The sequence below is a fragment of the Octopus sinensis genome, linkage group LG1, assembly GCF_006345805.1.
Source record: "Octopus sinensis linkage group LG1, ASM634580v1, whole genome shotgun sequence".
Lineage (NCBI taxonomy): Eukaryota > Metazoa > Mollusca > Cephalopoda > Octopoda > Octopodidae > Octopus > Octopus sinensis.
The window spans coordinates 66467202-66480898 of NC_042997.1; the positions used below are offsets into that span (position 1 = coordinate 66467202).

Here is a 13697-nt window from a genome sequence, read left to right on the forward strand (position 1 = left end):
TATCATAGTAATTGCTGTTTTTAATGTTTCAGTTGTCATTAATGGTGATGTTGGTAGTGGTGATGCTGCTGCTGCTGTTGTTAAGAAATTGTTGTTACTATTGATTTTGCTACTGTAATTGTTGTTTTTATTACCATTGTTGATGACGTTGTGGCTATCATTTTTGTTATTGACTTGACTTTTACATGAAATACATGGTAAATTCCATATTTGTAGCTTCCCACAAAAAGATGTAGGATTAGCTTTAACACTGGACCAACTTTTATTTGAGTATATCTAGTAATTTCTATCACCCAAGAATGAGGGCAGATATTTTTTCTTTTATGATTTAGTCTTAAGAGGAAGGACAGAGTCAGTACTGTTTTTTTTTTTTTGGTGAGGGGGTTGTGTGTTAAGAAGCTTTGCTTCCCAACTACATGGTTCCGAGTTCAATCTTCCTGCGTGACATCTTGGGCAAGTATCCTCTACTATAACCTCAGGTTGACCCAAAGCCTTATGAGTGGATTTGATGGACAGAAACTGAAAGGCGGTAAGCTGGCAGAAACGTTAGCACGCTGGACGAAATGCTTAGCGGTATTTCATCTGCCGCTACGTTCTGAGTTCAAATTCCGCCGAGGTTCACTTTGCCTTTCATCCTTTCGGGGTCAATTAAATAAGTACCAGTTATGTACTGGGGTCAATATAATCGACTTAATCCGTTTGTCTGTCCTTGTTTGTCCCCTCTGTGTGTAGCCCCTTGTGGGCAGTAAAGAAATAAGAAACTGAAAGAAACCCATCATATATGTGTGTGTGTTTGTCTCCCCCTCACCACTTAACAATCAGTATTGGTGTGTTTACATCCCTGTAACTTAGCAGTTCAGCAATAGAGATTGATAGAATAAGTACCACGATTCAAAAAAAAGTACTGGGGTCAATTTATTCAACTAAAATTCTTCAAGGCAGAGCCCTGGCATGGCTGCAGTCAAATGACTGAAACAAGTAAAAGATAAAAGATAAAGACAGGCGCAGGCATGGCTGTGTGGTAAGAAGCTTGCTTTCCAACCATATTGTTCCAGGTTCAATCCCACTGCATGGCACCTTGGGCAAATGTCTTTTTCTATAGCCTTGGGCCAACCAATGCCTTGTGAATGGATTTGGTAGACAGAAACTGAAAGAAGCTCATTGTATATATGTATCTGTGTGTGTGTGTGTCTATGTTTGTTCCCCCATCACCATTTAACAACCAGTGTTGGTGTGTTTCCAACTCCGTAACTTAATGGTTCAGCAAAAGAGATCAATAGAATGAGTACTTGGCTTAAAAATGTGTTGGGGTTGATACATTCAACTAAAAGTTCTTCAAGGCAGTGCGCCAGTATGGCCACAGTCTAATAACTGAAAAAAATAAAAGATAAAAGACATAAATATGAGATTAGTAGAATGAAGCAAGGAAGGTTTTGGTATCCTCTGAAATCTGGTTCAAATCCTTGTGACATAGTAAACGCCACTGAATGTATTTAAGATGATGGTATTAAACCAAGCAATGAATTAGGCTTATCTCTCAAGCTACTAAATGGTGTTGACAACAACATGTCCCTTAACTCCTTGGGAGTCGATGGGATGTTGCAGCCATGTAGCATATCTAGGGCAAAAGAGCCTGGCAGAGCCCATCCCTCTTTAGACTAAACTCATTTCTTTCCAGCTGCGTGGACTGGAACAATGTGAAATGAAGTGTTTTGCTCAAGAATGAAATGGATTGCCCAGTCCAGGGATCAAAATCAAAATCTTACTGCCACAAATCCAACACCCTAATCACTAAGCAATGCACCTCCACTTGTGATACTTATTGCTGCAGCTGAGTGAACTGGAGCAACATGAAGTGAAGTGTTTTACTCGAAAACAACACGTTGCCTGCTCTAGGAATCGAAACCACAATCTTATGGCTGCGAGCCCAACACCCTAAGCATTAAGCCATGCGCCTCCACCTAAATGGTGCAGAAATACCTAATATGCTCTAGAGATATAGTATAATGTTGGTGAGAGATGTGTTTCTAATGAATCACTTTCCATACTTACGGATGTAAGCTTTTACCAAGTATACTAGCTCAAATTGTTGATTGAATTTCTTCAGCAGACTTAACATCTCAATCAAATAGTTGACAGAATAAGATAGATAATTACACTATTTAAAATAAGAATTGGAAACCAATAAGTTAATAGACAGGGTAAACATAACATAAAAGAAGCATACAAGTACAATGGAGTTGGTGAAAAAAATGTTTAGAGCATACAAAAGAAACCAAGAGCAGTTTCACCTTTGGTTCTGAGATATTCAACTGGAAAGTTCTGTTAGGAGAGAACAAAGTAAAAGGGAAATTGCCAAATGATATTGATACATGCTAGTGTTTAGCAACTATTCCAATAAGCCATTAAATCATCTTCTCATTATCGTTACTCTTATATATTGATTCTACATCTGGTCTTTGAACTGTAACCTTTGATATGTTTCTAGAAAACATTAAGTAACATTTTAATCTTATTCTTTCAGAAGGTTTTTTTTTTGCTTCTTTCATTTGTTTCATAACTGACAAAAGACTTATCATTATATTGAAAACTTGTTTTGGTTCTGTAGCTTATTTCTTTTTTAATGATAGTTGTTGCCTCTGTTGTTGTGAACTCCAATCAACCTAGGTTGAAAAGACCTAAAGCATGTAGGTAGTCAATCAGATGACTAGGTACAATCCACAGATTCCATGTTTCAAAGACACCAAGCCTCCAGTAGTAGCAATACCCTGTAATTACATAAAGAGTGGTTTATAGTCCAGTGTAGCAGTCCAACCATGTTGTTTTGTGTCGTCGTCATCATCATTTAACATCCGTTTTCCATGCTGGCATGGATTGGACGGTTTGACTGAAAACTGGTAAGCTGCATCAGGTTCCAATCTGATTTGGCAAGATGTCTACAGCTGGATGCCATTCCTAATGCCAACCACTCCCAGAGTGTAGTGGATGCTTTTTACATGCTACCAGCATGGGTGCCAGTTAGGAAACACTGGCATTGGCCACAACTGCAATCTCACTTGGCTTAATAAGTCTTCTCAAGCGCAGTATATTGCCAAAGTTCTCTGTCACCTGTCACTACATCTGTGAGGCCCTAAAGTTTGAAGTGTGCTTTTTACATCCCAGTTATGCAACACTGGCATCAGCCACAACTACAATTTTACTTGGCTTGACAGGTCTTCTGCAGTACAGCATGTGTATTGGTTATTATTGTTTATGTATGAATTGAGGATGGTGTTTTAGTTGCATAACTCCAGTCTTTGTTTGGTTGAAAGCTTTTCTAGGGAGTATGCAGGATGGTCTACATGTCAGTGTATGCATCATCAAGCCTTACCTCAAAGTGTTTGGTGATTGTACAGTAGCCCTGCTGCTGCTGTAGAATCAGTGCTAATGTATGGGACCACTGCTTGAACATTTATAAAATATCTAAAGGCAAGGCTTAAAGGTGCTTACACCTGCATGTTAGGGGTTATTCCAAATATCTCACGGAATAGACATCCACCCTAACAAAACTGTATGGCAACTCTCTTGCAATTACTGATTGCTACAGAGCTGAAAAAGAACTTAACCTGTGATATACTCTGTTAGTCATTCCAACATGAATATACTTGGGTCAGTTGTCTAGCAAAAACCAGCTTTGCTGACCATCTGAACATATGCAGGACCATGCTATGATTGAGTCAGACAAATTTGAGCAAGCTTGACCAGTTGATTAATTCCAGATCATTTCTGTTTGGACAAAAAGTTGGCCAAATGCAAATAACTAGGTGTGACCACACATTTGTTTTTCCAGATATACAATGACTCTACCTTGTTGAGAACCACACTACACATTATGCCATGCAATAGTAAATCAAACAACATGCAGTGTGACAGTATGGATACTTTGCACTCTCCTGTAGACCTGTACATTCTGGTGTGACTACTGCTAAGTCAAGCACTTATTATCAGAGGCTTGCATCACAGTGCAGTGCTTGGAGCTATGGTGGCTGTCAGTGTTGCAACTGTGTGTGTGTGTGTGTGTTCATGTGTTGTTTGTATCATTTTTTTGGCAGAGAGTGTTCATAAGATGTTGTAGTTGTGTTCTGGACGTTTAGAGGTAATGTTTTTCATGTATTATAGCAGACAGGGTGTTTTAGTGTTGGAGTTTACTACTAATATTTTTTATCCTAAAACAAAGATGCTATGTGAAAAGCAATGGCATGAGTGCTGGTACCACATAAAAAGCACTGGTGCTGGTGCCACATAAAAAGTGCTGGTGATGGTGCCATGTAAAAAGCACCCAATACACTCTGTGAAGTGGTTGACATTAGAAAGGGCATCCAATCATAGAAACCAAACCAAGATAGACTATGGAACCTGGTGTGGCCACTGGCCTTGCCAGTTCCAGTCAAGCTGTCCAACCCATGCCAGCATGGAAAATATATGTTAAGTGTTGATGATGATGATGATGATGACATTGCTCTCTGATAAGGGTAATGTGAACTTGGTATATATTATTTGAAATTTGCTTTGGACCTAGTTTCTAGGTAATTGATGGGGGTTTTGTGCAGCTGTGTCTCAAAAGTAACAGAAGGATGGAATGAACTCTACAATCACGAAGGGCAACACTCATGACATCTTTGCTGGGACTCTGAGATAGGTGAAAGAAAAGACAGTTAAAATGCCAACACATGGGTTATCTTTAGACCTGATCTAAATGCCTGCAAGCATGCGAACTCTCATAAGACGCCAAAAGACTCAGTCAGTTGATACCCTATGTGAAAGATTTCGGGGCTAAATTTTATGTGTTGACTATTACTTGGATTCCACTCATGAGATGCTACAATCAAGTATAACCCATAGTACCATAGATGATTTCTTAAATGAATAGAGGAAGAAAACAAGGAATTACTTTAATTATAGCAATAGTTATCCAGTATAGGTATTAATACAGTCATGCTAATAAGTAAATATGACCCTGTAACTTACGACTATTTATACTTGCTATTTTACTCATATCCGTCCCACTTGACCAGCTGCCTTCATCCAAGTTGCATTCATTACAGTATTGTATATAGCTGATGAATTTTAGTTTCTAATTAGGCTGTTCAGGACAGTTTAAGTCTGTAAATATTAAAACAAAAATATAAATACAGTGGATGAAAATTAATTTGCTAGATTTACTTATGTATACAAAATGAAGATAGAAATTTAATATGGTTTTAAATTACAATTATGTGGTAAATCTTAAAACATTTCAGGTATGAAACTGCATTGAATTGATTCAAAATCTCATTGTTCATCATTTCAACACTGACAAAAAATTTTGTTAATCAGGGTAAATAATATCATTATATGTAGCTTCTTTATCATCACTGTTATTATAGATTGTACATCATCTGCTATTTCTTCATTGTCATTGTCCTATAAGATATTCATCCTCAATGCATTCAAAATTCCACATTTCTTGAGTGATTTGTCAGCTTTTAAATTTCTTCCATGAATTAACAATCCATTCACAGATAAGAAATAGTGATGGTGCTGGTTTATTGCCTCCTTTCATGAATGATATTAGTTTATCACTCATCTTGTTACTCCCTTTCATTCTCGTCATCTTATTAAATGGCTTATTAATACCAATATATAATGGTTGCAAAACACTTGTAAGCTTGCCAGGAATTATTGCTACATCCAGTGTTATGTGATTAGACATTATCAACAATACTCTTCAGTTGATAACCTAAATCAATTGCAAACTCTTTTCCCTCCATTGTCCACAAGTTATAAATTCCAAACTTCCTTTATCCATTTTCTATGTCTATTTTCATCCATCCAGCATTTTGGTTACATCATCATTATCATCATTGTTTAACGTCCGCTTTCCATGCTAGCATGGGTTGGACGATTTGACTGAGGACTGGCGAACCAGATGGCTGCACCAGACTCCAATCTGATCTGGCAGAGTTTCTACAGCTGGATGCCCTTCCTAACGCCAACCACTCTGAGAGTGTAGTGGGTGCTTTTATGTGCCATCGGCACGAGGGCCAGTCAGGTATTTTTTACGTGCCACCTGCATAGGAGCCAGTCCAGTGGCACTGGCGATGACCTCGCTCGAATGTTTTTCACGTGCCACCAGCACAAGTGCCAGTAAGGTGATGATGGTAATGATCATGCTTGAATGGTGTTTTTTACGTGCCACCGACATGGAAGCCAGTTAGCTGCTCTGGCAACGATCATGCTCAGATGGTGCTCTTAGCACTCCACTAGCACGGATGCCAGTCATCGAATTTGTTTTCGATTTCACTTTTACATATGTACAATAATTCTTTTGGGAAATTTTTCCTTTGACATAGTTTTTCTCTTTAAAACAAACATTAGTTTTTATTTAGCTCCATCTGCTATACAAAAAAGAACTAATTTAATTTCCACCAGTATTTTTTCTCTCCTAGTATTTTACTGATCATTTTTTGTGGCTTAACAAGAATAAAAAGTGCCTCAACCATGTTTTCAATACAACTTTCCTACTGTGATTTCTGATTTGAAACTGGTGAAATGCTAATATCTTATTTAAATCAGCAAGCAGCCCTTCATTATTATCGTCATTGTTTTAACCTCCTCTTTTCCATGCTTGCATGGCTTAGGCAGATTTTATTGAGGCAGATTTTCTACAGCCTGATGACCTTCCTTCACCAACACCTGTTTCCAAATAAGATCTTCTCACAGAATATTGGAAATGAATGACACTGCCTGTTAACTGTGACAATCATTTTACAACTACCACACAATGTTAAGACAAGAAATCACAAACACACACACACACACACATATATATACAAAGGGTTTCTTTCACTTTCTGTCTACCAACCAAATCCACTAACAAAGCTTTTTGACAGCCCAGGGCTACAGTTGAAGACACTTTCCCAAAGTGCCATGCAGTTAGGACAAAACTCAGAACCATGTGGTGGGGAGCAAACTTCTTACCACACAGCCATGCCTGCACTTATGCGTTCTTGTTTCAAATTCCACCAAGATCAATTTTGCCTTTTGTTATTCCAGGCTTAATAAAATTAAGTGCCAGTCAATGACTGGGGTTAACTTGATTGACTATATCCTGCCCTAAAATGTATGGTCTTGTACCTTAAAGTTACTTTCTTGAGTCATGCTGACTCACAAGGACCAGTTTCTTGGTTTCATGGCATATATATTCCACACCTGGATGGGACACCAGGCCATCTCAGGATTACTTATTTTTGCCAGCTGAGTGGACTGAACGTAATGCATCACCCAGTCCAGAAATTGAAACCACAATTTTACGATCCTGAGTTCAACACCCTAACCACTAAGCCATGTGCCTCCACTGGTCTTGTACCAATGTTTGATATTAAAATTTAGTTTCTATCCTCTGTTATGTACCAGTAATTTTTTAGTTTGATTTCAATTCACAACATCCTCCTAGAAATTTGTGGCCTTGTGTCAAAATGAGATTTCAGGATGCAGTATTAGAAAGAACTAGATTAAATAGCTTAAGGTATAGTCTTTGAGTTCAAATCTCATAAGATTGGACAAAACTAAGAGTCAGTAATGTACAGTGGCCAGCTGTATTGTTCTTCTGACAAACACTAATCTTTTGTCAATATATAAGAAATTAATAGTTAGTAATAGAAGTTAGTAATGATGTTAGTAATAGAAGCATTTAGTGTTTAGCTTGTTGTTGTTGCTGTTATTTTTGTTATTGTTGTTTGGTGACAGCAGTGACCATGAAGGAGGAGGACAGAGCAGTATATTCAGCAGTGATCCCTGATCATATTTAGCTATTGATATCACATGTTTATTGACATCCAATACATGTATTATCTGATACTCAGTTTGAAATCCAAATTTTATGATTTCTTGCATCTGACATCATTCATCTATTTATTTTTACTCTTTTTTCTATTGTGATGATATTTTGTTTCATTTGCCATGTGTGTGTGTATGTATATCATCATCATCATGTTCATCATCATTATCATTATCTTTTAACGTCTGTTTTCCATGCTGGCATGAGTTGGATGGTTTGACCAGAGCTGGCAAGCTAGACAGCCATACCAGTTTCCAGTCAGATTTTGCTTGGTTTCTATGGCTGGATACCCTTCCTAACACCAACCACTTTACAGTGTGTGTATGTTGATTGCTTTTAACATGGCACCACCATTAGTGCTTTTATGTGGCACAGGCACAAGTGCTTTTTATGTAGTACTGGTACAGAGCTCTTGCAGACCAATCCTCTTCACCAGGGGGAACAGCATCAACACTTCTGCTGTGGAGGATGGGTCCTCTTGAGTACATCAAGGCACCAGGTATACCAGTCCTTTGTCACCTCCTCCAAAAGGTTCAGTGTCCTGAGGTTGTTCTTCAGTACTTCATCCCATGTCTTCTTGGTTTCCCCCTTCCACAAGTCCCATCTATTTTGAGTGATTGGCCCTTCTTTATGAAGTTGTTGACATCCATCCACATCACTTGACCAAACCAGCACACTAACTTTTCTCTAAACACACACATATGCATGCATGCGCACACACACACATACACACACACACACACACACACACACATACACACACACACATACGTGCATACATGCCTCCATTCCTTCCAACTGTACAAGTATTTCAATGCATCAGTATTTCCTCAAAGGGGAAAGAATACTGATGTATTGAAACATTTGTACAGTTTGAAGTAGCATTCTGCGTGGTAATGAGAACTAAACATGAGCACTGATATACAAAGGTTCAAATAAAATGAAATGAGCATGATCCACTGGATATGTCATGTTAGCATGTATGAATGACAAGGCACAGAGGAGTTAAGACAAAAAAAAAACGAATATAAGTCGAATCACTTGTAATGTGCAGGGGTGATGGTTACAGTGGTATGAATATGTCCTGCATGTGGATGATGAGAAGTAGATGAAATGCCAAGAGGTTCACATGGAAGGAACCAATGGAAGAAAAACAGCAAAGAAGATAAGGGCAGAAATGATTAAAGTTGATGTCAAGAAGCTGAAACTCACAAAGGGGATGACCAAGGACCTCCTCAAGTGTTGGGATGATGTGTTGGAGAGCATGCATCCAACCCATGCAAGCATGAAAGAGCAGTTGTAAAAATGATGATGATGATGTTGAGGATGCACATATATATATATATATATATATATATATACACGTGTGTGTGTGTGTGGATGTATGTATGTATATATGTATGTAGATGTATGTGTATGTGTTGGGCAGTTTAGCTTAATGAGAGAATACTCAGCTGGTATCCGAGGGATATGGGTTCAAGTCCCATAGCTGTATATTGACAATTGTTTTCTGTCTTATAAGGGTAATAATACCCAATCTTTCTGCTGTTTTCACAGCTATACTGCATCCGAAATATTATCTTCTATTTTGTATAATACAATACATATTCAGTGCTTCAAAAGACAAAATGAAAAATTTGATTACATATGTTGTTGTTGCATATATATATATAGATAGATAGATAATGACATGTGTGTGTGTATATATATGTATGTATATATATATATATATATTATATATATATATATATATATATATGTATATGTATATATATGTATATGTATATATATGTTTGTATGTGTTTGTGTGTGTGTGTGTGTATATATGAAGACAGCTGTGGGAAGAAGTGTCACATCCTAACAGTGGAAGAAACCTGTAGAAGAGATAGATCCAAGAAGACATGGGATGAAGTGGTGAAGCACAACCTTCAAATGTTGGGTCTCACAGAGGCAATGACAAGCAACTGAGATGTTTGGAGAAATGCTGTGATTGAGAAAACTCAGCAAGTCAAGTGAGATCATAGCCATGGCCAATGCCTGTGTTGAATACCTGGTCCATTTAAAAGTACCCTTCAATCATCAGGCAATATGCTGTGCTTGAGAAGAACTGTTGAGTTAAGCAAAATTGTAATGATGGTTGATGCCAGTGCCACCTGACTGGCACATAAAAGCACCATTCGAGTGTGGTTGATACCAGTGCTGCCTGACTGGCTCCTGTGCCGGTGGCACATAAAAGCACCATTCGAGCATGGTCGATGCCAGTGCTACCTGACTGGCTTCCATGCTGGTGGCACATAAAATGTAATATTTGAGTGTGGTTGATGGCAGTGCTGCTTGAGTGGCCCCTGTGCCGGTGGCACATAAAAAACACCCACTACACTCTTGGAGTGATTGGTGTTAGGAAGGGCATCCAGCTGTAGAAACCTTGCCAAATCAAATTGGAGCTTGGTGCAGCCTCCTGGCTTGCCAGTCCTCAGTCAAACTGTCCAACCCATGCCAGCATGGAAAGTGACATTAAATGATGAAGATAATGATGATGATATGTAGTTTCATCATCATTGTTGCAACATCTTTTCCATGTTTGCATGGGTCAGGCAAGAATATGTTAGGGCAGAGTTTTCAATGGCCAGATATCCTTCCTGATGCCAATCCCCCAACCCCCACCTGTTTCCATGTGAAGGAATAATCTCCCCACCCAATAAACAAACAACAAACAGCTTGGATATGTTTACATTGAGAAACAAAAGCAGATGATACTGAAATGAACATTTTTGTTCACAACCATCTTGAAATTTCCTGAGACATTCGTTATTTAGTGAACTATTAACAAATGACACCATTAGCAAAGCCGTTCTTTGCAAACCAATAAACAAATGCATGTGTAGACTTGAGAAATACAAACTCACTTTTATTCACATGCAACAGGCTTCTTTCAGTTTCCATCTACCAAATCTACTTCAGGGTTTGGTCTGTCTGAAGCTATAGTGGAAGACATTTGGCCAAGTTGCCATACAGTAGATCTGAACTTGAAACCATACAGTTGAGAAATGAACTGCTTAACCACACAGCCATATATGTGTGTGTGTGTGTGTGTATAATTACATAATTTTCCTTTATTACACTCTGTATAAAAACCCAGTTTGAATGGAGCTCAACCACAGATTTGCAATATAGAATTGTGATGAATCATAACCTTGGACCCTGCCATAAGAACACTTGGAGTTCTTCACTAATCTAAGCAATGTTGTTAGCTCGGTGTGCCAACAGAGAGATTATGAGGTATTTTATCCAGATTGATAATTCTTCACGATTAGATAGGCAGGCAGGCAGGCAGGCACATATCAAAACAAAAGACTGGAAAAATTTGGTATATTTCTTAATTCCATGTTACACATGTTTCATTTCAGTAAAGGTGTTTACAAAAGTATACATGTAAAAAAAAAAACAGTCTTTCTCCTTGATATGTAATTATTCTGCAAATAGAATTCACTAGAAATTTTAAATGCTATATTTGCCTCATTCAAAATATAACGTTTATATACATACATTTAATTACTGTGAACATACAGATGTGCTTCACCAGACTACACAGCTTAGACTATGTGGAACCATTAATCCCAACACATTTTTTTGATCTCTCTCCATTTTTTTCTTCTTGTCCCTTTCTGTCGCAGAGCATAGGCTTGAAATATCAAAGACTTCTCCATTTTTCCCCTAGCATCAAATTGATACTCTTGCTGGTTGTTCCCTCACCTGTCTCTTTTATGTTTAGTTAAAAAAAAAAGACAAATGTTTACACTAAAAAATAATTAACTATAAAATAATATTGTTGATTTAGAAACTATATTGTCCTTGTGTTCTTGCTTTTGTTTTAAGCTAAGATGTGATTTGAAGGATATTTGACTGCTATTTTTAACAGGGTCAATTGACTATGTAAAAACTACTCTATTTGGTTATGGTAAAAATAAAATGTTATTTTGTTTCATGTCCTTTTTTTATTCACCCATAATTATAATTATAATTAGATGACTTCATTAACAATGACTTTTTTTCTTTGATTTAATTCTAATTCAGGAAGAAGATGAAACAAGTGAGACAATGAAGAATCCCTCATCTGCTGCTGAGTGGAGATGGACTGTTGAACATATTCTGTTCCCTGCATTCAGAGATTATTTACTACCACCAAAGCACTTTGCTGAAAACGCCAGTGTTTTAGAGATTGCCAACTTAAATGATCTCTACAAAGTCTTTGAAAGATGCTAAGATTTTTTTTTTCCTACTTTTATTTCTTGCCATCCACCCTAATACCATAGTTTCCTTTGTTTTCGTTTTTCTCATCAACATACAACAGGTTGAAATAGAACAAAATAAAGAATCTGATTTTTTTGATGATCATTTGGCATGACATGGGTGTTGCTGCTGCTGTTGTTGTTATTGTTACTGCTGCCACTGTTATTGTTGTTGTTGTTCATCCTAGTCAAACAGAGCTATGATGTAAAACATTCCAGGTGTAGCCACCCAATCTTTCCTTTTTCAGACCTCTGAATAATCTAATTCTAAATCTAGAATTAAATTACACAGTGTGTCCCTCTGTTAGTTTGTTTTTTTGTTGTTGTTGGTTTTATCTTTTAGACTGTAGGATATGATTTGAGGAAGATTTGACTGCTGTTTCAAACAGATTCATTGAGCCAATTCATTGAAACTCTCTCTCATTGACTCCGAGTAACAGTTGTGACTTTGTAGTTTTGTATCGATTATTGTTGTTATTGTTTACATTCATCCCACTCACACTTGTCTTCATCAAGCAAACCTATGCTGAAAGTCTTGAACATCCTGTCTTAGTCATAATGTATATCTAGGAATGCATTGTACAATGTATCCTTTTTTTTTATTTTTTTTTTTTAAAGTAGGCTGTGATTTATTTTACTCCTGATTCAATCTCATGAACACTACTGATGTGTGACTATTAAAAGTATGATAGATCTGTCTGGTCTACTTGTTTAATTACTGTGTTCCACAGTCCACAGTTGGATCCATGAATCTGTTTTAACATTTTAACCATTTAAACATTTTTTTACCAATAAAATTTCACTAAAACTTTTTAAAAGGGTCTGATGTTGGCTTTTTTGTTTCATTCTTTCTTCTCCTCTTAATATTTATAGCTATATGTGTGTGTGAGTGTACATGTGTGCATGCATGAATGTATATTTATGTGTGTTTCTTTTTAGATATGTGTGTGTGCATGTGTTTATATATATATATATATATATATATATATATATATATATATAGTATTCACTGGGCAACAAAAAAACATTGCCTGCTACCCAGACAAATAGTGCTGTGCTAAATTGAGTATGCTGATTCTGAATCCAGAAAGCACATCAGGATTTTGAGTTATGTGCACAATTATAAATTAATACTATCTTAGTATCAGAAATAGTTAAGTTCACGGTAAATAATTATTATAAGAGTATATTAGTACTGTATATAGTAAATTTATGTTCAAGGCAAATAGTATTATAATACTCACTTTATTTTTGATATGCTCACCTCAGAAATGTTTGAGATACTTGCTCTTGCACTTATGCATCATGCGGGACTCCTGTTGTAGGAACCAGTGTTGGAAAAAAAATCAAGATGCGAATGCAAGAAGTGCATTTTAAAGGGCATGCAGCATCCCATTCCTTCATATGCTGTTAGCATGTTGTTTGTTAAATCAGCATAGTTTTCAGCTCTATGATTTCCCAGAAAGTTCTGTACAGCTAACATGAATGAATCCTATGCCATCAGCTCAACTGGATTCAGTTTACCTCTGAATTTGCTATCAGACATCAAT

The 13697-nt window shown here is 37.1% G+C and overlaps 1 protein-coding gene across 2 annotated transcripts in view; it reads left to right on the forward strand.

The window, feature by feature from the left end:
- Positions 1 to 12966, forward strand: part of LOC115211578 (DNA mismatch repair protein Mlh1) — a 186704-nt gene extending 173738 nt beyond the window's left edge. For both annotated transcript variants that reach the window (XM_036501661.1, XM_029780133.2), the window contains exon 19: positions 11933 to 12966. In XM_036501661.1, the coding sequence (XP_036357554.1) occupies positions 11933 to 12121 (189 nt within the window). In that variant the 3' untranslated portion in view covers positions 12122 to 12966. The remainder of the gene's footprint in view (positions 1 to 11932) is intronic.
- Positions 12967 to 13697: the final 731 nt, after the last annotated feature.